Source organism: Suillus bovinus, assembly GCF_016758785.1.
Source record: "Suillus bovinus strain UH-Sbo-P2 chromosome Unknown EDB93scaffold_11, whole genome shotgun sequence".
Lineage (NCBI taxonomy): Eukaryota > Fungi > Basidiomycota > Agaricomycetes > Boletales > Suillaceae > Suillus > Suillus bovinus.
In genome coordinates, this window is record NW_024542067.1 from 424858 (window position 1) to 447280 (window position 22423).

The 22423-nt window shown below is 43.2% G+C and overlaps 6 protein-coding genes across 6 annotated transcripts; 2 read left to right on the plus strand and 4 right to left on the minus strand.

Moving 5' to 3' along the window:
• Window positions 1-2917: 2917 nt before the first annotated feature.
• EDB93DRAFT_1247794 (uncharacterized protein) lies at window positions 2918-3759 on the minus strand (the record flags this gene model as incomplete). Its single annotated transcript, XM_041452637.1, has 3 exons — window positions 2918-3394; window positions 3457-3585; window positions 3652-3759. 3 exons carry the CDS (start codon window positions 3757-3759, stop codon window positions 2918-2920), a joined length of 714 nt encoding a protein of 237 aa, XP_041310456.1.
• Window positions 3760-5968: 2209 nt separating this feature from the next.
• Window positions 5969-6316, plus strand: EDB93DRAFT_1264916 (uncharacterized protein; the record flags this gene model as incomplete). Its single annotated transcript, XM_041454225.1, has 2 exons — window positions 5969-6234; window positions 6305-6316. Exons 1-2 carry the CDS (start codon window positions 5977-5979, stop codon window positions 6314-6316), a joined length of 270 nt encoding a protein of 89 aa, XP_041310457.1. The 5' UTR covers window positions 5969-5976.
• Window positions 6317-6908: 592 nt separating this feature from the next.
• EDB93DRAFT_1101876 (uncharacterized protein) lies at window positions 6909-9831 on the minus strand (the record flags this gene model as incomplete). Its single annotated transcript, XM_041447145.1, has 14 exons — window positions 6909-7250; window positions 7301-7314; window positions 7413-7464; window positions 7901-7993; window positions 8046-8159; window positions 8195-8212; window positions 8268-8341; window positions 8378-8447; window positions 8506-8602; window positions 8653-8813; window positions 8951-8981; window positions 9123-9309; window positions 9697-9760; window positions 9823-9831. The coding sequence occupies 14 exons, from the start codon at window positions 9829-9831 to the stop codon at window positions 6909-6911; spliced, it is 1326 nt and encodes a 441-aa protein (XP_041310458.1).
• An 18-nt stretch (window positions 9832-9849) lies between these two features.
• EDB93DRAFT_1080391 (uncharacterized protein) lies at window positions 9850-10191 on the minus strand (the record flags this gene model as incomplete). The annotated part of the gene is made up of 1 exon (XM_041445532.1): window positions 9850-10191. One exon carries the CDS (start codon window positions 10189-10191, stop codon window positions 9850-9852), a length of 342 nt encoding a protein of 113 aa, XP_041310459.1.
• A 2671-nt stretch (window positions 10192-12862) lies between these two features.
• Window positions 12863-13378, plus strand: EDB93DRAFT_1080542 (uncharacterized protein; the record flags this gene model as incomplete). Its single annotated transcript, XM_041445541.1, has 1 exon — window positions 12863-13378. A coding segment is annotated over one exon (516 nt), but the record flags the coding sequence as incomplete, so codon positions are not given.
• Window positions 13379-17546: 4168 nt separating this feature from the next.
• EDB93DRAFT_1239208 (uncharacterized protein) lies at window positions 17547-21095 on the minus strand (the record flags this gene model as incomplete). The annotated part of the gene is made up of 12 exons (XM_041451611.1): window positions 17547-17563; window positions 17622-18277; window positions 18329-18395; window positions 18509-18694; window positions 18746-18831; window positions 18859-18975; window positions 19250-19398; window positions 19451-19616; window positions 19670-19796; window positions 19824-19863; window positions 19918-20250; window positions 21024-21095. 12 exons carry the CDS (start codon window positions 21093-21095, stop codon window positions 17547-17549), a joined length of 2016 nt encoding a protein of 671 aa, XP_041310461.1.
• Window positions 21096-22423: the final 1328 nt, after the last annotated feature.

A 22423-nucleotide genomic window follows, 5' to 3' on the forward strand; every position in this document is an offset into this window, starting at 1 on the left:
CTCAATCTTTACTCATCGACTTCATTGACGAGCAAAGCACCTGTTACTAGTCAGACTTCTGTCCTTCTATTAACGCAGATCTTATGATTAACCTTCGGGTGTCGTAAGCCTTGGCAGATATGCTTATCATCGAGCTTTGCTTGACATAAGCTACCCGATTTGGACATAGACGTTAAACCTTGCTTGCTGAAGCCTCACCAAGCAAGACTCCTAACTTTGGGTTAGCCCAGAGACATCCTCGACCATTGATGACACATGCTTTGTTTGAGTGTTGTCAACAGATACTATCCAAGTCTGTAACAGGAACTCAATCAAAAGGCAAATTACAAGGTGTTATTTGGAAAAATGGACCAACATGAGGTGAGTAACTAGTTGTACTAAGTATATGGTATGATTAACTTGACCGATCACATCAGAACACCTCTGGCGAGACCAAGACCAGTGTCTACAAGAGGATTGGCACCATTATTTTTCCAGAATTCTATGAGATTGATCCCATAGCAACTGGAGACTGTGTAAAAGGCAAACTCAAGTCATTAAGTTGCTTGCTCCTAAATCTGTTTACTTTATACTCATATATGTATTTAGCCTTGCAAAAACATATAAAAGACATGCTGCAAAGCTTCGTATGACAGGTGAGGGTCTCCACAACAGTCAAGATGGTGAAAACAGTGATCCCTCAGATGAATTCTGCTGATTCTACACATTAGTGCAAATGGCCCTGATGCTACTAGCTCAGATGAAGTAAGGAATTTATGAGGTATGTTTGTTTTATTACAAGGGCAATGTAACTTATGGTGTCCTAGAGGAAATCCAGAATGAGTTTCCATTCTTTGCAAAACTTCACCAGATCTTTGCAGCTCGTCTGAATGTCACACCAATTGCAGTCACAACTGAGGTTGGCCCTCATGGTAAGAAAACCCTCCATATGCAGCCTCTGAGCGAAGATGACTCGGAGGACAATATTGTTTTTTACAAACTTCACAAATCAAGCCAAATTTGAATGCTTCAAGATGCCCTAAATAACCTTGCTAGCACTGCTCCTCATGCGGCCTCATCTTCTGCTGAGTGTGTGAATGATAAAGAAAATACTCCTTATGCTCATGCTATGATGACTTCTCATACACCCAATTAGAAAGGGGGCTCCGAAACCATCATTGCTGTCTCAGGATAGCATCACCAAGGCAAAGGGATACATTTAAAAAATCCTACCAAAGTGCTCAATTGAGGATACACTTTTCGAAATCTAGCAGTATGTAATTATTTTATTTAAGTTATTGTATCTCATGATGTGTACTAGGGCAAACCTCGATGCAATGAATTCATGTGCTCATGAAAAGCTGTTGCTCAAGAAGAGGAACTGTTTGCTTGAGGAATTTAAGGCCAGAATCTGGAATACAGCTGAGTATCACAAGCGACTTGATGAGATGAAGGATTTAGAATGTTCTAAGAAGCATGCTTGCACAAGTCTCCTGAATGGGACTTGTTTGCTTTCTCTGCTGATGAACCTGACTTATGATTTTAATTTCCATTTGATGGCAGATACATGTTGGAAATAAATATTTTGGGTTGCCATGCCTTAAAATGGATTGAAAGGCCTCAATTTGCTGGCGGCATTATGACTGACTTGCAAGAACACCTGAAATTGCCACAAGCCAGTTGGCAGTAATCTATTTGGTCTTGTGTCTGCCTTCCAAGGCAGTGCTAAAGTGCCAAGACCCCATGCCTTACAAGGCATCAAAAGACAGTTCCAAGTGCAAAGATATCTTCAAATGATATTTTATCATTTCAACCAAATTTCAACACATAATGCTAGTTTCAATTACACCAATAAAATTCCAATGATATAGACCAAATTGAAACTATGATAATTAAATTATGTGAAACAAATTACAGGAACTGCAGATTATGATGGCCAAAGTTCTCGATGATACCTGAATTCTGTTTGTCTTGAGAGTGCTGTGTGTGGTTGTCACTGCCGCCATTTGCAGGAGAGAAATAGCTGAGTGGTGGGAGAGGCAGCAATATAGGATTGGTGCAGCAGCACAGAAGAACATTTTTCAAACAGCTTTTGTATGACCTGCAACATACCCAGGTGAGCCATGGCAACCAAAATCACACTGTGTTGCCCAGCCAGTCCAAGGTCAAGTCGACAATCTCGCCATCCAAAAAGTCACCAACCACTTGATCAATTTCCTCCATGGTCATTGTATCAGAATCCAGCCTCTTGCTGAGTTTGCGCAATTTGGAGGCATTCCAGCACCTATTGTTAGGTCTCTCAGAAATGAGTGGAATTATTGTGTAATACATTGTCAGGGGGTGGAACTCTGAGAGCGCCATGTCAGAGGTAAAGTGCTGATGGTGGGTAGATTGGGAGTCTGAATCAGAGACAAGGTAATCTTTGAAGAAAAATAAATAAATACCTGCGCTGCTGTTGCTGATCCCATACAATCATGAAGTCATAATGGAACCATCCGACATCATGTCTGATGTAGTGGCAATTGTAATAATCAACATGAGAGCAGCTAATAAGAATCAAAGATAGTGGTTGGATTTCAAGAGCCAAAGTCATATTGGCATGACTAAGAATGTAATTAGCTTACTCAGTTATTTGATTATGTGTACTTCTGACCTAATTTAACAATGATCGTGACATTCGTTCTAAGTCCAGCAAGAAGTTAGGCACAATGGCACACAATGAATATGATTGAAGAGACAATTTTAATAACAAACAACTTCACTAATAGTAAAGGCAATATCTGTAAATGTGTGTGATAATGTGAGTGCAGAGTATTTAGACAAATATTAGTGTGTGATATATCACTTCTTTTGGCCAGACCTGCAAACCTCAGCGCTTGATTCATCTGCCTTGGCTTTAGTTTAGGCTTCAGGGGGACAGCCCCAACTGCATCACACTCTACAAAGGGAGGACCACCTGCCAAGGTAAGGTCTTGCATTGCTGAAGAGATGGTGTCAGGTGGTGCTGTAATGCAGGGGCAGTTGCAGGAACAGGTGGAAATGTAACAGTAGGAATATATGCTGGCAGTGTGACAGAGGCAAAGGGTGGGTCCACAATAGACTCAGAAGACTGAGTAACAGGTGCAATGACAGGATCAAATTGAAAAGCTAGTTTGTTGCCTTTCTCTTCCATGGCATGATCAAGCTCCTCTTCCCAACTGTTGTGGGAAGTGCCTGCATCTGTCATGTCTGGACTGACATGTGAGGATGAGGTTTTGGGAAAGAGGGTGTTGTTGAAAAAGGTAAGGATGTCTTGCGTCCAGGCACCTCCGGTCATTAGACATTGGCAATAGTAGTTGTGATATTGGTGGTACAGGATATTGCTTTTTTCACCCTTTGTGTATATATCCTTGTCGCCCAAAAGAACAAATATTGCCTTCCAGTGGCACAAACATAATCAGTACACACTCAGAAATACAATATTTGGTGAAGACATACAAGAACAGCGGCAGCAGCAATCATACCTGGAGTGGTATTCTGTAATTGCCAAAGTTTGGCTTTAGTCTTGGGGGCTGGAGCATAGGTGGCAGAAAGGGAGGATTTCCCAAAAAGTGCTACTTTCAGGACCTAATAATAAATGGAAGCTAGATGATCAAGACCTCACACATGTACATACTAATAAAAACAACGCACCCGAACAAACTTTGCCATTTTGAGAAATTTGTCTTTGTTGGGATGCTCTGGATGAAGAAAGAGTACAGGAGCAAACTTTGTGTATTCACCATGGGGATTCACAAGCATAGTATGACATTCTGGCTGAGTATTGCGAGGGTAGCCTCAAATAAAAATTTCAGGATTCAACCTAAATATAGCACCTGCGCAAGATTTGACATCTGAAACCATTTCCAAGTGAATGTCACTGATGCCCTTTGCAAACTATCACAATTGGAGTCAGTTGAAGTCAGTCTAACTAAGCTGAGAGATTCCTTACATGTGATGCAAAGTTCTGGTTGCCTATCAACTCATGATCGACTTCTGGGATGAATTTAAATAACTCTGCCTTGATTTCATCCTCTATTGACTGTGGTGATAGCCAGCACTCACCTCCAAAGAGTTTGATGTTGGGAGGCACACGTAAGGGAAAAATTTTGGCATTGATTCATAGACAATGTGTCATGGAATATTTGTGCCCATGAGCCTGTATAGTATCTTCTTTGGCGGAGAGTGCAAGATCCTTGGAAGTCAAGTTCTTCTGTTTTTGTCCTTTGACTGTAGAAGCCTCAAGAAGTGCATACCATTTCAGTAGTTCTCAACATTTGCCACACATATTCAGTAGCAGGTTCTGTGCAATCTCAAGTGCCTAGATGTATGTGAGTATTAGCACAAAACAACAACATTAACAATAATAAGACACACCTGGCGGACTTTCTGAACATTTGCACCATCTCTGGTAGGTGCAATAGCAGCACGTACCTGCACTTGCGAGATCTTCATCAGAGTCACCGGAGGAATCAAAATCCATCAAGTCCTGTGAATTTTTGAAGTCTGAATTGTCTTCAACTTGAGCTCACTGTGGCTGAGGCATGATTCAGAGGAGGTAACAATGTGCAACTTGGCCCAAGGCCTTCAAATTTCCCATGAGATATTTATATAAATTTTGATTCAAACACTTACCTGCTGCGCTCTCGCACACAATATACAAACACATACTATTAGTAACTTACCTTGGTGAGTTCTGGCTGGACACGTCTTATCGCTGGCAGGAGTATTATGCACGATGTAATTGATCATCAGGTGAGGTCCAGATGCTGTCTGAACTGATCTCAGATGGGATGCCTGGCAGATTCAGACATAATAATAATTATTACATCACCATCAGTTATAGATAAATAAATGGTTCAGACACACCTGGTTCACAACAGAAACAAGAAATTTGCCCGATAGGGTTTTACTTCTGTCATGTCAGTCATGTGACTTGTTGATCGTGCATCCCATTCCAAGTCCTTGTATCTAATACATTTATCATCACTACTTCTACCTCAACCCAATCAGGCAAATTTTTTATTTCTGCTGTAAACCAGATGTGTCTGAACTTTTATTTATTATATCATTATTATTACTATTAATACTACAGGAACACTGATGGTATGGAGCCCAGAAAGACCTCCTTCTTCCAGGCCCTTGGAATCCCTACCAAGATCACTTGTGGTACTATTTGTTACGCGCGGTGTAATATTAAACTTGGATAGGTCTACTCTCTTATCTCCAATAAAGGAGAGATCAAGAAGAGAGGGTGTTCTGCAGTCTAGTACAAGACTGGCTCCCACAGTCAATCAGCAGAGCCCCTTCCTGTCAGGGAAGTAGGTTGGCGATGAACCGTCTAGGAGACAGATCGTGCTCACAGCTAGAGGAAAAGGATGTTCCTCTCAGAAGTAAAGCAATGTTCTAATAGTCACACACTAGAGAGGATTACTAGTGTGCACTAAGGAATTCAGGAACCAAGTACACCAAAGTATACCAGGTAGTTCAGCTAGAACCAAGTAGATCAAGATAGGGTATCTACTACAAACTGTAGGTGTCTATATAGATACAAGTCTGTGGCTGCGCTATGTCTGATAGTGAGTCACAGATAGGTAAAGTAGTACAACCTATCAAGATAGCAAGTATAGGTGAAACATAGAAGACTGTTCATGCTGCGCATATTAATGGTAGTCGAGCAACAATCAAGATAATCAGAAAGAAAAGAAGTGCAGATAGCCCGCTTGATAAGAGATCTGGCCGAGTCTAGAGGTGGCCATCAGATAAGAGAATCTAGCCAGGTCTAGAAGAGTCTAGAGGTGGCTGCAAGGTAACCGGTCTAGATGTGTTTTAGAAGAGCAGTTATGGTTCCAAGAAAGAGAAATAAAGTAGGGTTATAAATGTTATTGTAACACTATTGAAATCTTAGCCGAGGTCCAGGTTGTTACTGCTGTTAGTAGCCATTACAGTATTGGCGCATCCAAGGCTACTCTCCTCCATATGTTGAACATCTCACCATTCACATATGGTATGACTGTTGTCCAGATCTTCGACTCTGGAAATGTGTTCTCTCCTGAAGTTCTCGACATCAATGAGAAGGTGCTCATTTACTGCTTCTTGTCTGGCATCCAGACTATTGCTGCCATCTCACTTGCCTTCAAGTGCCCTACTGTTGTCTTGGTCATGCACTCTGAATCCCTTGTCAACATCATTGCTTTGTGCTTGTCCGCCGACTACATCTTTGAGGGTGCCCAGAAGGTCAGCTCAAATTTGATTCATTCAACCTTGAGATAACCTCCTCATTATAGTAATACTAATGATAATATAGTCTACATGTTAATATACTTCATTCTGTAATAACTGTAACTATTAGTATCATCTAATGTGCATGCAAGCTGATAAGAAGACTCACTCATGTTTGTGCCTCTCTACCCTAGCAAGACCTCAAAATCTTCGCATGGAGGAACATGTCCGTGTCAACAAGATTGACAAGGAAAAAATCACTTTTGTTATCATAATCTGGCACCAGTAAAGCACCGCAAATGATAGATTATAGGAAAATAAATTCTACTGAAGCTAGAGGTTGTGCCCAAAGACGAGTTAGTCCCAGATCGTGATCCATGCTTCATCTTGAACCAGTGGGAGCATCCATGGGTAGAACTAATGCAAGTTCAAAATTGTGATTGCTGACCGTAAATTTGAACATGAACAATATTTGGACAAAGATATTCTTGTCATTTCCATCCTTGTCTAGGATCCAGATCAAGGCACAATCATGACACTCACCTATGGGAGCTCGGATTACATTGGAGATAGTTGGTAGTCAGTTTCCAGTCAACAGTAGACTCATAGTTTACTTTGAGATAACGAAATTTTTGAAGCTGTAATGAAAAAAACCATAATCAGTAGATGTTTAGAAGGATGTAAACTAATTAAATGACTTTATTGTTAACTGTGGGCCACAACCATGTTATACCATCATTGGCCAAAGGAATGTTGTTTGAAATGACAAAATTATTGAGGAACTTTGTGAACTTCTTTCGGAAATCCTGAAATGCATGGTTTGATGCATTGCCTTCCTCCACTGCAGTGAGAGTGACAGGAATTTGAGGAGTGCTGATATGGAGATGGCCTGAAAACAGCTGATCATCTAGCATATCATTGTCTTTGAGTTCTCCCTGTAACATTGTGTATTTGTGCCGATCTTCATCAAGTTTGGAAATACAACTGCGGATCAATTCAGAAACTACACTGATATGATCAAGCTTGAGGACCTGTATATTGTGTTAGTATCACAAGCTGTTTGAATTAAAGGACAGCACACCTGATTGGCAATATCTTTACAATTCATTTGATGCAAGTATGCTTACTTCAATGGTCTGTTGTAGAGACTCGCACTATTACAGGCTTGCAACACATTAGACTTCAGTTCATACCACCTGGGTTCGCAGCACCAACTTGCAGCATCATTTCCTGACCTTTCCCTAGCTATTTCCATATCAGGCAACACTTTCCTATATCGCACGACTTTCCTGCACCTTGCGATGCCCTTGCATTGCTCACTTTCCCGCACTTTCATCATCCCTATCATCCAGAAGCATCCATCCATTCAATATGGTACCATATTAGAGCATGGACCCTGACTTATTACATACATTATCTCCCACTTAGCTCACTTAGCAAGACACATATATAGGTCTGCATTTTTCACCCTTTACTACACCACACCTTACCCTAGTGGAGTTCCCTCATCATGTCCATAGCTAGAGTTAGAAGATATTAGCAGTCCTTTTTAGTTGTCATTCATTGAGCCCTCGTCTATTGCTAGTTTCATTTCGCATTTTCGCACTTTTGCATTTTGCATTCCCATGCTTTCATGCTAATCATGTGCAAGTTTCCCATGCTTCGCACTTATATTGCTCACCTTGCAGAGCTGCTGCACAACTGTGGATTTGTTTTCCTTGCTTCCCCTTGAATTGAACGTGCTTGTGCCTGCAAGCATAGCAGACTCATCACACTATATCACTATATCAGCTTCTCATGTTCCTCCCATAAATTTATCATTTTACCTGGAGCTGAGTTGATTGTTCTTCACCGTGTTGCTTCTCATTTGGTCGAGTACTGAAGTTGTGTGCTGCTTCTTTTGTACGAATGTCAGGGAAAGCATGTTTCAGAGCATGTACCTTCAGAAAATTCCAGTTCTTGGTTAAATCTTTACCTGGATGTCAATATATGCCTGAAAATGTGTTAAGATATAGCTGAAAGTCAAAGGAAACACAATATATAGTTACATGTAGGCACATTTCAAACACCAGGAGCTCCACTTCTCCAGCAGCAAGTGTGGTTTTGGTGTGCACATTGAGTGCTATGTACATGGTCAGTTGTAGATAGCTAGCTATACACTGCAACGGCACATAGCCAATGGTATCTTCATTGTGCATCAATATGTTTTGTGCTGCATACAGCATTTGCTAGAGTCCAGGATGTTAGAAGGTTGATTGAAACATAACAGCAAATAATAGTGCTCACCTTAGTGATATCCCTAAGTTTGTTGCCATCACTAAATAATATCTTCATGACAGACTTGAAATGGTTCAGATTATGCCATCGTGGGAATGCGGTGAACCTGCAGAGTCCTGGTACAGATATAATGCACAAAGCAATGATGAAACGTACTGTTCATCAATCTTTGCCTCAGCTTCACGACCAAGAGCCTTCCCATGTATCTTGAGCTCCTCGAACAAGTGGGTGCCCCAGTTACCAAGATCATTGACATGTAAGGGATCAAACAAAAGTGTCTCATGAGGATTAGAGTTCTCAACTTCCCAGAGTGCATTCTGACAGTAGTATTAACTAAGATAATAGGTTATGAAAACAATTAAAATATGAACTGTCACAGGACGTAAGCTGTGTGCCTTCAGTACTACTTCTCCAGCAACATGGTCCCTTAAATACAACTCTAAGAAGATTTCACATCCACAATGGTTTGAGTAGGATATGCTACGCTAAGATCAGAAAGTTTGGTCGAGGGAACAAGACAGATAGGGCAGGGACAATTTGAATGTAGCCTGCATATTAGTGCCATAATACATCTGTCAAGACGTGAGCTATCAAAACATAATGTAAGCTACGAGAATATTACATACTGTTCTTCATAATCTGCTGATAGAAGTAGAATTAGTAGGTATAACCACCGTGTGACAGCATCAAAGCATCTATGTGCAAAGCCTGTTTTGGAGTACAGGATGATGGACTCCAACAACTTGATGAATGCTGCGTTCCAGACAACATATTTGAAATTTGTGTAGCTGAGCTTTCCATCTTTGCTAGAATCTGTAGGAACCTTGTGTGTGTCAATACAAAGGACTGATGAATAATATCTACTGTTAATACTCAAACATGTATAATTAGTAGCCAGCCGACCACACGGCCTCCTCCAATTCCATTGTCATTTCTTATGTGAACAGGAAGATTTGTGCAATGGGCAATTAATGGGTATGCCTTCACATGTCCAGACAAGGTTAAATGTGTTTTGTCAGCATAGAGGATGAGAGCAAATGAAACACTGTTATTTGGCAATGATGACTACAATAAATTTAGAGATATGATATATTGATTAGCAGCATGATACACAGCACAAATACATGATAATGCATACTTGAATTCACCACCAGCAATCTGTTGTCCAAGGCTCATGAAAAAACTGTTTGGAATCAGTACCATTATGTTTGTCAAATTTGAGTTCCTCTTTCTTGTATGGGACAGAGATGATGTGCTTCTCAAACTGTATGATATATTATATCTATATACTCAGTAACACAACAAATAAGTTTGGAGATAGCTTACCAGTGTCATCTGAGTGGCTGCTTGATTCTAGGCTTTTGACACTTCAGCATGAGATTTGAATGTAAACTTTGTGTGACCCTCAGCAATCTGCCATATCAACTGCAGCATCTTGTCAGTTTGGTCTTTATTGAGTGCCACTTGGTGTGCAAGTTCTGCAAACTCAAAGTCCGCATGGCACATAAAAGGTTGCCATGGTTCATCATCAATGATGGGTGGGGACCTAGCCTCTGCCTTGACAGAGTGTTCAAAGGCAGAGAAGGTCTTAATGGTTGGGACGTGTTTGCTGTTTGGGTGATACTTGGTTTTGAACGTGTCACAAGTAATAGGGACTGCAGCCACAGCCGCAGACCCTATTATACCTGTTGACATACTTGTGTCCAAGTCTGATCCTAATCTATAAAACATAGTTAGAAACCAAACATGCAAGAGCAATATATGTATATAGCTGTGAGTCTCCCCCAATGCTCATAACATCATCAAAACTGCCATACCCCACATCATCATGTGATCCTAATACATTGTCAGCACCTTTGACATTTGTTGTGTCATTTATGTGCGAGATTTAAATTAGTCAATAAGTAACAAATCAAATGAATTTATTGACATGACATATCTTTCTTTTGGGCCTCAACTACATGAGCTGCAATCTCAGCAAACTCCTTATTGCGCCATTTCTTCTCCCGTTTCCACAAACAGCTTCCCTCATGCAACTTGATGCTACGAGTAGAGAAAGGCTCATTACAAAACTTACATTATACTTGTGCAGAGGATGTTGAGGACCGTATATATGTATGTCTGTTGTTAGATGGTCCAGACATCTAGAATACAGGATGGAACAACAGTCAGAGACTCAGAAAATAGTTTATCAATGGCAGTTGTATAATGAGCATGATGACTGTCAATGTAATGCCAGGTCTATTATTAACATTTCCAAGCCCCTTGAAACTTTGTCAGCTTGTCTTAGAATTCACATGGCACCTTGCGAGACACTGCTGACGACTCAGCCCAACTTGCAACTTGGACGCAATACAGTTGGCAGGCATCATAATTCAGTCTAAATATAGCAGCCTTCCAAGGACCCTTTAGAAATTTCTGACACACCTTTCTTTGATTTGTTAATTAATTGCTTTGCTAGTTAGTCTTTACATTTGTTGGAATGCAACTAGCTCTTCAACCAATTTTTTCCTCTTTGCCTCACCTTCATTATTGTCCCTCCTAGCTAGTGGCTCAATCTCCTACTCATGTATATAAACTAGTGCAAAGTATTGACCTTGTTTATCAACACCTTCCACTTCAATAACTATGTTGTGCAATATAATGCCAACTGTGATCCACTGACATGCAGCAATATGCTGGCACTTGGATTTGATATTGACTCAAAGTCCACGAAAGCGTTGAAATTGTCCTTTAAGGGCCTCCATGCAGTGTTCTGACTGGACACATAAATTGGCAACTGCAGCATCAAAGGCAATATTTTCAGGTAAGGGTGTGGCAGGTTTTTTGTGAATGGAGATGGTGCGTGAGCTGACAGGATAAGCAGAATCTGTCCATGCAAATTCTTCACCACTAAAGAACCAATCTGGATGCTTTGCGACAGCTGTATGATCAAATGCCCAGGCATCATGAGCAGAACCTGTCATGCCATGGGAGTAGTTGACAATCCGAAGATTGTAAGGCAAATTACCAACCTAAATAATATTGTCAATGCTATGAATAATGCATACTAAGTCACTTACCTAAAGGTTCAAACCATAGTTCATTTTTCGAGTGAAATATGTGTCACCATTGAGTGTAGGTTTTGCATAGAGTACAACAATGGTACCATCATACATTACCCACCCTTCTCGCCATGTCCCAGAAAATCCAAGATGCTGATCTATCCATTGCTTCTCTCACTCCTTCTCCTGTGCAGTAGGGAGACACACAAACATGTCATGAATTGACTCGATTGCTGTGAAGCATCGTTCAGTATACTTCTCAACACTACCTTCAGAGCATCCTGCAATCCAAGCAATGTCTTCCAGTGAAGCACCATTTCCATATCAGCCCATTTGATACAGTGTTACACCCAACTGAATCTCCATGGGTTCTTGAGGTTGATTTGAATTGTTATGAAAAACTGGATGGTCCTCAATTAATCCTAAGATCACTTGAAATACTTCTGGAGAGACTCAAAGCATATTGATGAAGTGTTGGGGTTGGCAGGACTGTGTGCCCATTCCTATGCAAGGTATAAGTTGCCAGATTTGAGGACAGGGGTATGAGAATGAAGGTAGCAAGTTTGTTGTATGGCTATGATACAATTTATATCCATATTAAGCTCTTGCACTAATTCCTCTGGTGTTTGTGCAGGTTGAAGATGTTGGTGCTATGACATGATGAACAACTGGCAGCAGAGTTAGACGGTTGGAATACAAACCAACCTATAATAGATTACCTCATGTCGTCTTCTCCCCTCAGTCTGTTCCATCACGACTGAGGGTGAGTTCTCATTTGCTTGGATCATATCTAGACACTGATGGACCATTTATGTTAGGCTAACATTGTGTCTAGTCTCTACAGGTTATGAGCCCTGCTCTCTTGTAAGAACAGGGAGCAGAACCACCTAGAGGATAGTGAACCTACCAGGAATGAACCCGCCGGGCTACTGAACACCCCCGGGATCATCAACAACAATGTCAGCATCATCATTTGAAAGCATAGTCCTTTCCTCTTCTGGCATCAGCGTCATTTAAACGCATACCCCTTTCCTCTTCAGGCAAGAAGTGTCAATCACATACCCATATATACTTGAGAAGCTACAGATCATTTCTTTCTCCTATCCCTCATCATGCCCTCTACAGAGCATACTCGTTCTCAGAGCTCTGGTAACAAATCCTCCACGCTCAACCCACCAACTAATAGTTCAGCTATACCCACTATCACCACTATGTCCTCGTTGCAGGCTACCATCATGGCGATCATGCTCAGTCAGACTGACTTAGATAAAATCGAAGTTCTTGACTGCAGCATAAATAATTGGGGTGTATGGTCCGACCGTATGCAGAACTACCTCCTTCTGAAGCATGGAGGGGGATATATCCTGGGCCTTGTCACACATCCAGACCCGTCCATAGACCCTGTGAGTGCAGGTCACTGGGACCTCAATAATCTATGTATCATTGCCGCCCTGCGAACTCATTCAAGTGCCAAGGAAAACGAATTCCTTCGCAATTACACCAACACATACCTTGCCTGGAACACCCTCAAGTCTCACCATGAGAAAGTCAGCCCAATCACCCAAATCCTATTAATTCAACAAGCAATCTCAGTACAATATTGCCATTCTAAACATCTCTCCACCACCAGTACCCAACTCAGTGATCTTGTGCGATGTATCTACGCTATTGGGATACTGAAGGAGGAAGATTTCCTTACCATCATGATGCTCAATGCCATGGCAGAGGATCTTCCCCACATTCGAAACCACATTGCGGATGCCATTACCACTAGCACATCTGCTGCTCCCTATGGCCCTTCGAACATTCACTCCCACCTTGACGTCGAACAACAGATCATTGATACTGAGAAGTTCAAAAGTGGGGATGTTGCTATGGCTGCTACTGGAAGGAGTAACAATGCCAAGAACCACAATAATCGCGATCATCCTGCCTGTGATACCTGCGGCCATACCAGCCATCCAACGAAAGACTGTTTTGGCAAGGGAGGAGCCATGGAGGGTAAGCATAATGAGGTATTGGCTCGTAAAAATGCCACTTGTGAAGCTAAAGGTTCAACCACAAGCAAGGCTGCTGCCACTAAGCCCCCAGCTGCCACTGGTAAACCAGGCGGTCTTCGGTATAATACCACAGGTCATGCATACTTGCTTGATAGTGAAACTCACCAAGCAATATATGTGGCTACCCCTGATCCTGCCGACCCTTCTACCCCTTCAGCTGAATTTGCTGGTCTTGTTAGCAATACAATCACCCCCACCTTCATCCATGAATTGTTGGCTGAGGAGGAGGACAAATATATGGCTCTGGCTGCAGTCGAAGCTCTAACTACCAGTCTCGACTGGTACTTGCATGTACGACCTGTCAACTTCACTGGAATCACATACAAGGCTCCAAATTCATGTCAATGTACCATTGTAGACCCTTCCATTATCCCACTCTTCTTAGACAGTGGTGCCTCCATCCATATTAGCAACGAGGAGTCTGATTTCTTTAGCCTTCGCCCTATACCCCCTTGCGCTGTTAATGGAGTCGGTAGCTCATCTATTCAGGCTGTTGGCATAGGCACTGTATGCCTTGTTATTGCCAGAGGTATTCATATTACCCTGGATAATGTTCTGTTTATCCCTGCGGCTACGGTATGCTTGATCTCTGTCTCTGCACTCTGTGCAGCACACCGCTGCACTGCATCATTCAATGCCACTAGCTGCTGGGTTCAATCTCGTAATGGCACCCACATGCTATCTGGCATACTGACTTCACATCGCCTCTATGCCCTTTCTGGTGGGCAATTATCGGCCGAACACACCTACCTCGCACATTAGATGCCCACGCTCCAGTCATGGCACTGCTATCTCGGACATGCTAACTTCTGTGTTGTATACGACCTCGCCCACTCTGGTAATGTTACCGGTATGCCCATTGACCTTTCTGTCCTACCACCCAAGTGTGACAGTTGCATTCTTGGCAAACAGACCTGCAGTAATGTTCCCAAAACACATACAGGGGAGAGGGCAAGCAAGAGGCTTGAGATTGTGCATGTTGACCTTATGGAACATCCTGATACTGTATCTGCCGCTGGTAATAAATATGTCATGAACATCATTGATGATTTTTCTTCCTATGCCTGGGCCATTCCGCTTGCAGCAAAATCTGATGCTTTCCCAGCCTTACAAGCCTGTTCTCTCGCTTGCAAAGTCGAGACTGGCACCAAAATTGGCATCTACCATTCAGACAACAGTGAATTGAAAACCGAGAACATGTGTGAATGGCTCCTCATACGCGGCTCTCAACACCAGTTCACTGCACCATATATGTCTGCTCAAAACTGCTCAAAATGGCTGTGTTGAGCATCTCCATCGCACCTTAATGGGTAAGGCCCGAGCTATGTGCTCAGCACGTGATGTCCCTGCCAATTGTTGGGACAAATTTGTCCTTACCACTTGCTATCTCTCTAACCGCACTCCAGTAGTATCGCAGGACGGACACACACCCTTTGAATGATGGACTGGCAATAAGCCAGATCTCTCTCACCTGTGTGAGATTGTTACGACTTGGATGGTATCTGTTGGCGATGCTCAAACAGAGCGTGTGTTGTCAACGGTCGAGGATGTCCTTGGGCTAGCCCAAGGTTAGGGGTCTTACTTGGCGAGGCTTCAGCAAGTAAGATTTGATGCCTATGTCCAAATCGGGTGGCTTATGTCAAGCGGGTGCGAGACGATAAGCTATATCGGCCAAAGCTTACGACACCCGAAGGTTAATCGTAAGATCATCGTTAATTAGAAGGACAGAAGTCCGACTAATTGACAGGGGCTTTGCTCGTCAACGAAGTCGATGAGTAAAGGTCGAGACTATAGGCTTATCCGCGAAGAGCAGATAAGAAGATAGAATATAGACTGCTGGCGAGGCAGAAAGGATCACTCTAGTGAGAGTAGGAGGTCAAGAACCAAGTAGATTCAAGTTAGGGAATATAGTACATGGTAGCGAGTTTATATAGAGGACAGGAGACATATTAGTGGGTGATAACTCATACTACCAGGAGAGGCAATCGGTAAAGGGCATAACCATAAAAGGAAAGCACATTTGTGTTGAGACGCGGGCGAGGCAGAACGTGCTGGATAAGAAAGTGAGTCAAAGGTCAAAATAAGAAGTGAAACGTGCAGGGGCACGATCGTGCAGCTGCAGAGCTATCTATAAGTTGCATGTGCGACTGCGCACTGAGTCAGAGATCAAGAAAGGGAAAAAGGGCAAAGGGGATGCGTTGTGCATCATATCATAGGTTACCGTCCAGACGGTAAGGGCAAGGGGACTGTCCACAGGATCAGTCAGGTGGTGGAACGGAGCATGGGTATGCTTCGTCAGCGAAAGGATCCGGCCAGATGTACTGGCTCTGCTGAAGCGACAGGTAGAGGGCGAATGGGAATGCAAGGATGACAAGGATGACCAGGGTAAGGTCGGGGTAAGGGTATGATGCAAGGGCTGATATGAGGAGGATCAGGAGAAAAATGGTAGGGGCCCAAGCATCTAGATGTTCTTGTAACAGAGATAGGTTGCAAGGCCTTTGTTCTCATTCAAAACCACCATAACCCTAAGATATACAATCGCTCTATTGAGTGCATACTCATCAGTTACTCTTTAGACTTGAAAGCTTACCATTGCTATCACCAACCCTCTCACAAAGTATTTGTCTCTTATCACGTCTCTTTCATAGAATCCCATCAATGTGGATCGCCCTCACCCCCTTTGCCCAGTGCACCTCCCACACCTATCAACCATCCCATGGTTGATATCGAAGAAGTTGTGGATGTTGACAGCCCACGCCATTCTACTCGAGTATCTAAACCTTCGGAGTGTCAATGTGCATTAGACGGCAAACCTTACATCTCCTCTACTCAATGAGCCGTCCTGGATTTGATTGCTGCAGCCAAACATCTTCAAGCTTTGCCACCTGATCAGCCCCCTGTGACCACACCCTCTGAGGAGGAGCTTGCTAACCTTGCACATATATTCACCACTTTGCCCAACACCTTCGATCACAAAATTGCTGATGACCCCGCTACCTATGCTGAAGCTATGTCATCTGAACACGCCAAGGAATGGACAGCGGCTCTACGCAAAGAATTCAACTCACTGCGTGACCTTGGTGTCTACAAATTGGTCCCTCAATCATCTGTTCCTCCTGGTCGATGTATCATGCTAGGCCATCCTGTTTTCAAATTGAAATGAGACCAACATGGTGCACCCATTCACTTCAAGGCGAGGTATGTCTGTCATGGATACTCTGCTGTCTGGGGCCAGGACTACACAAATACTTCAGCTCCTACCACGCGTTTGGAATCCTTTCATATCCTCACACACCTGGGCACAGCACTTGACTGGGAAATCGAACAACTTGACATCAAAACCGCTTTCCTCCATGGCTTACTCAAAGCAGATGAGGTCTGCTATATGCACCAGCCCGAAGGATTTGTAGAGGCCAGCAAAGAAGACTGCGTATGGGAGCTCCAAAAAGGTCTGTATGGAATGAAGCAGGGAGGCCTCGTTTGGAATCAAACCATGAATGAAGTCATGCTCTCCTGGGGGTTCATACAACTCAAATGTGAGCACTGTATCTATTACCGACAAACCGACCTTGGTACCCTCCTTGTCGCTGTTCACATAGACGATTTCCTCACTGTTGGCAGTACTAAGAATATGATATCAAACTTCAAAGACCAATTGCATACTAAGTGGACTGTATCGGACTTGGGGGAGGCACATTTCTGTTTAGGTATCGCTATCGAAGGCAACCGTCCAAATCACACAATAAATCTCTCACAAATGGCTCTGATTGATTACATCATCCAACAATTTGGCTTGAAGGATGCCACCCCTGTGTCTACACCAATGGAAACTGGTTTACACCTCTCCCGTTGCACTCACTTGCCCTCAACCGACACACAACACGACCTCATGTCCCACACGCCATATCAGTCTTTGGTTGGATCCCTCACGCGCCCGAGTCTTACACTACTCGACTCTAAGGCCTGTAAGCTATGTCAGTACGTAAGCCATGGTTCATTCAAGGCTCAAATGCAAACTTACTGTCTTGTATCACCTCATCCTGATCATCTCTGACTTCTTCTACTAACCAAATCCATGATAGTTGCCTTCTCCCTTCACTTACACCTTTTGTGGGTGCTGACATCCCACATATATCATCCTTCCTGTGGAGTTCCTTATACTTGAGATTCCAGCTGACCATTTTGAGCAAGGGAGCAAGGGCAGAAAGTGCTCCATGAGCAGCACAATACTTGTCAGCTGCAGCTGATACCTTTGAAAGTACTTGAGTGAGTGCATTTTGAGCCCGAGTGTTTGTGCCCTGACCACGCACCCAATCTCTTTTAAATGTGTACATATAGTCACGTAGGTGGAGGTTCTGCCTTAGCTCCTCCAGTGCATCACCTGCCTGAGCATAACAGAGCTCCCATTTGGTGGTCTGAAGGCGAGTATCACAACGCATAGATCTCGTGCACGTAGCTGATGGCAAGTAGAGGTTTGTGTCTTCTGGTGTGATGGGGTCTGTGGAAGATTGGAATAAAGACAAGTGTAGTAGTTGGACTGCAGGGATATAGAGGGCCTGGATGTGCCTCCACACATTGATCTTGTGCTGCAAAGAGTTCCGCTGATGTTGTATGGTAGCCTTCTGTGTGTCTGTGGGATGCAAACCAAGCTGAGCGACATCTGCCTTTAAACGACACCTTCAAATGAATAAGTAAGGTACCTAGATCATTATTAAATAAACTACATACTGTTCATTTTCAAGATCAACGCCAGATGCAACAAACACGCTGGGTGAAGATATATGTTGATACCTTGCTGTAGATCACAAGCCTCCATTTCAGCAAGCTTCAGTCGAACCGCAGCTTGGCTAATAGCTGTTTATCTACATATCAGCAGTTGAATGAATATAAATGTCCAGCATCACTTACGGGTGACCTTCGGCCTGAATGGGTTTGTAACTGAAGAGTCATTGGGGTTGTGTTCCCAATACTCAATCTCCAATCTCCAGGGATCCGATGTCCTAGGTTGCAAAGCACCATCTAGCTCCTCAAAAGCCATTCTATAGGCTTCTTTCTCCTCCTGAGCCTTGTCTATCTTTCGGAGTAATGTTGTGCCTGTGAGAGGATGAAGCAATGAAAGCATGAAGTCATTCACTTGCCACATACCGAGTCTGATTATCTTTTTCCAGTTCCAATCACCGAAGTGATCATCAAGAGTATCCCGTTGAGACCCTGGCCCCATTTCCTTAGTGCTAGAGGTGACAGGGTTGATATTTGACCAGCCACATTCAGGGGCTTCACCGTCTGTTTGTCCGACATTCTTTGAGAAATTAAATGAATACATAGTTTGGCATTTGAAAATGTGCGCCGGCAGATGAAATTTTGGGATGAAAAACCTAGTGATTGATAAGTGAGCAAAGGTGCACACGAGAAACTAAAAACTTGATTGTACAAACCTAATGAACTTGGTAAGCAGGTCCAGATGGAGGTTTAGAGGCATTGTGGACATGCGTTCCCAAAGGTTCTTATGCCACTGGCAAGCAATATCATATGAAATGTTCAATGTTTCGACACGGTGCACCACGGAGGGTTGAAAAAAACAAGTAATCCATGTTGCTGTATCTAGGCATAGTTAGTGCTGATGGTTGCTTGTCGACCGGTGTATCTCACCTTTCGCCCTTCTGCAAGTCTCCAACACCATTGGGTAACTTTATATTGTGCTGCACGCAATCTATTGTCCCCACTCCAGTTGCAGCCAGTCCCTGAGAAGCTTTTGTGTCAGCCATATTGACTGCATTATGTGAAGTACAGGTGCTTTTCTACTAAAACCATCAGAGCGAATCACAACAAGTTGTTCAATCAAATCCTTACTTCTTGTGGCTTACTACCGTGAACTTGTAGATATGCCTTGTATGCCATCTTGTCTACAAAGTACGTCCATCCATGACTAAGCCCAGGGTCTGTAGCATCCTTGGACACAATATGTCTTTTGAGACAGAAATTTGCATCAATAGCTACAAATAGGGCATATAACCACCTACGAAATTGTGAATGATGAGTGTTTGATCTATGTATGAGCATGACACATACCTCTTGTCACTCGGAGCATCTTTCCAGTTGTCTGGAAGGTTCTTGAGAGGCTGAGGGCACACAGGACATAGAACAGTGCATTCTCCGCTTTGTGTATTTGCCACACCAGCTGGATCATGTCCTCGGCCTGCTCACTTGAGCATCTTGAGGTAACGCCATTCACAGATCATATGCAAGAATGGCTCATAATGATCCTGATGACATAGGTGATGAGATATCTACAATAAGGAAGAACATCAATCACTCACCTTTTGAGGATGAAGTCCAGTATTATCGGTGAGGTGCACAATCAAGTGATAAAATTCATACCAAGAAGCCTTTGACTCAAATGACAGAAGGTGATACTGCTCAAGGATGCGGAAGGTTGCTGCAGTACATGGATCAATAGTTGTAGCTGGAAACAACCCTGTGCGTAGTAATTGCTTGGTCTTTGTTTGAGCGGTTGCGCAACCACAAAAATCCAGTCCAATGGTGTGAATACCATTAGTATTGATGAGCATGAAATCATCATTGAATGCTTGCTGAGGTAATGAACAAGAATCTCCAGTGGGATGGCCAAGCTGTATGTGTAGGCCTAGATCCTTCAGCACATATTACAGTGACATATTTCCGTATTATATGGGTCACCTGACCTACATAATATCCCATATAAGACGGGCCAGCGGACTATGGGCCGATGTTATGTATATCCCCGATGTTGACGGATGGGCCAGGAGGGATATTATTTCCGATGGAGACGGGTGGGCCCATCTATGCTGATATTATATATATCCTCAAAGATGTCGGGTGGGCCGATGTAATGGTTTATTGTATAGATGGGTGGGCCAATGTAAGGGTTTATTGTATAGACGAGTGGGCCGACATACTGGAATTATTTTGTAGATGGATGGGCCAAGGGAGTGGTGGAATATTTATTATATAGACGGGTGGGGCGATGGAGGGGGATGTTATATAGACGGGTGGGCCAAGGTAGTGAGATATCTGTCTGACATTCATGGATTACTGAGTCCCAGATGCCCAAAAACCGAATCCCATTGTGCAACATCCATTCCGGACACCCAAACACCCCAAGCTCGAGACTGGAAACTGGAAACTGGTGAAAATGTGTGAAATTTCTATTTCCTTACACCAAACACATGAACACCTGAACACCCAAAGCCTGAAGCTTAAAAGTCCAGTTATCAAATCACCAAGTGCCAAGTCCTGATAGACCCGAAGCCTGAGACCCAAAATCCAAAGCCCGGAACCCAAAAACATGTATGCAAAATGTCCATTTTTCATTCATTGCACAAATCACCGAGTGTCAAGTGACAAAACCCGAAGCTCGAGACCCAGTACACAAATCACCAAGTACTGAGTGCCAAGGGCTGAACCCCAAAGTCCAAAACTTGAAAACATGTATATAACATATCCATTTTTCAGTCATTGCACAAATCACCGAGTGTCAAGTGCCAAAACCCAAAACTTGAAACCCGGTATGCAACATGCCCATTTTTCATTTACATTAAACAAATCATCGAATGCTGAGTGCCGAGGCCCGAACCCCGAAGCCTGAAACCCGAAAATATGTATACAACATATCCATATTTCCCTCACTGCACAAATCACTGGGTGTCGAGTACTGAAACCCGAAACTTGACACCTGGTACACAAATCACCAAGTGCCGAGTGCTGAGGCCCATGCCCCAATGTCCGAAGCCTGCGCCCCGATGTCTGAAGCCTGAAGCCTGAAACCCGAAAATATGTATACAACATATCAATATTTCACTCATTGCACAAATCACCAAGTGCCGAGTGCCGAGTGCCAAGGCCCGATGTCCGAAGCCTGAAACCCAAAGCATGACACCCGAAAATATGTATATAACATATCCATATTTCCCTCACTGCACAAATCACCGAGTGTCGAGTGCCAAAACCCGAAACTCAAAGCATGGTACAAAAATCATCAAGTGCCAAGTGCCAAGTGCCAAGGCCCGAACCCCGATGTCCAAAGCCCAAAACCTGAAGCCTGAAACCCGAAAATATGTATATAACATATCCATATTTCCCTCACTGCACAAATCACCAAGTGTCAAGTACCAAAACCTGAAACTCGACACCTGGTACACAAATCACCAAGTGCTGAGTGCGGAGGCCCGAAGCCCAATGTCCGAAGGCCGAAACCCGAAGCCTGAAACCCAAAAATATGTATCCAACATATCCATATTTCCCTCACTGCACAAATCATCAGGTGTCGAGTACCGAAACCCAAAACTTGACACCTGGTACACAAATCACCAAGTGCCGAGTGCTGAGGCCTGCGCCCCGATGTCCAAACCCCAAACCCCAAACCCCAAAACCCGAAAATATGTATACAACATATTAATATTTCACTCATTGCACAAATCACCGAGTGTCGAGTGTGAAAACACGAAACTTGAGACCCGGTACACAAATCACCAAGTGCTGAGTGCTGAGTGCTGAGGCCCGACATCCAAAGCCTGAAACCCAAAGCCTGAAACCCAAAGATATGTATACAACATATCCATATCTCCCTCACTGCACAAATCACCGAGTGTTGAGTACCAAAACCTGAAACTCAACACCCACACATGACTACAACTGGACATGAATTCTGTATTTGTATGTATTATCCATTGATGTAGGGTTCAAATAACTTGGGAATTGTATTGACTACCAAGGGTCGGGACTCGGGACTCGCTAGTCAATATAGGAAAATGATAATGAAAAAATGAAAATTATTATTATGCTTAA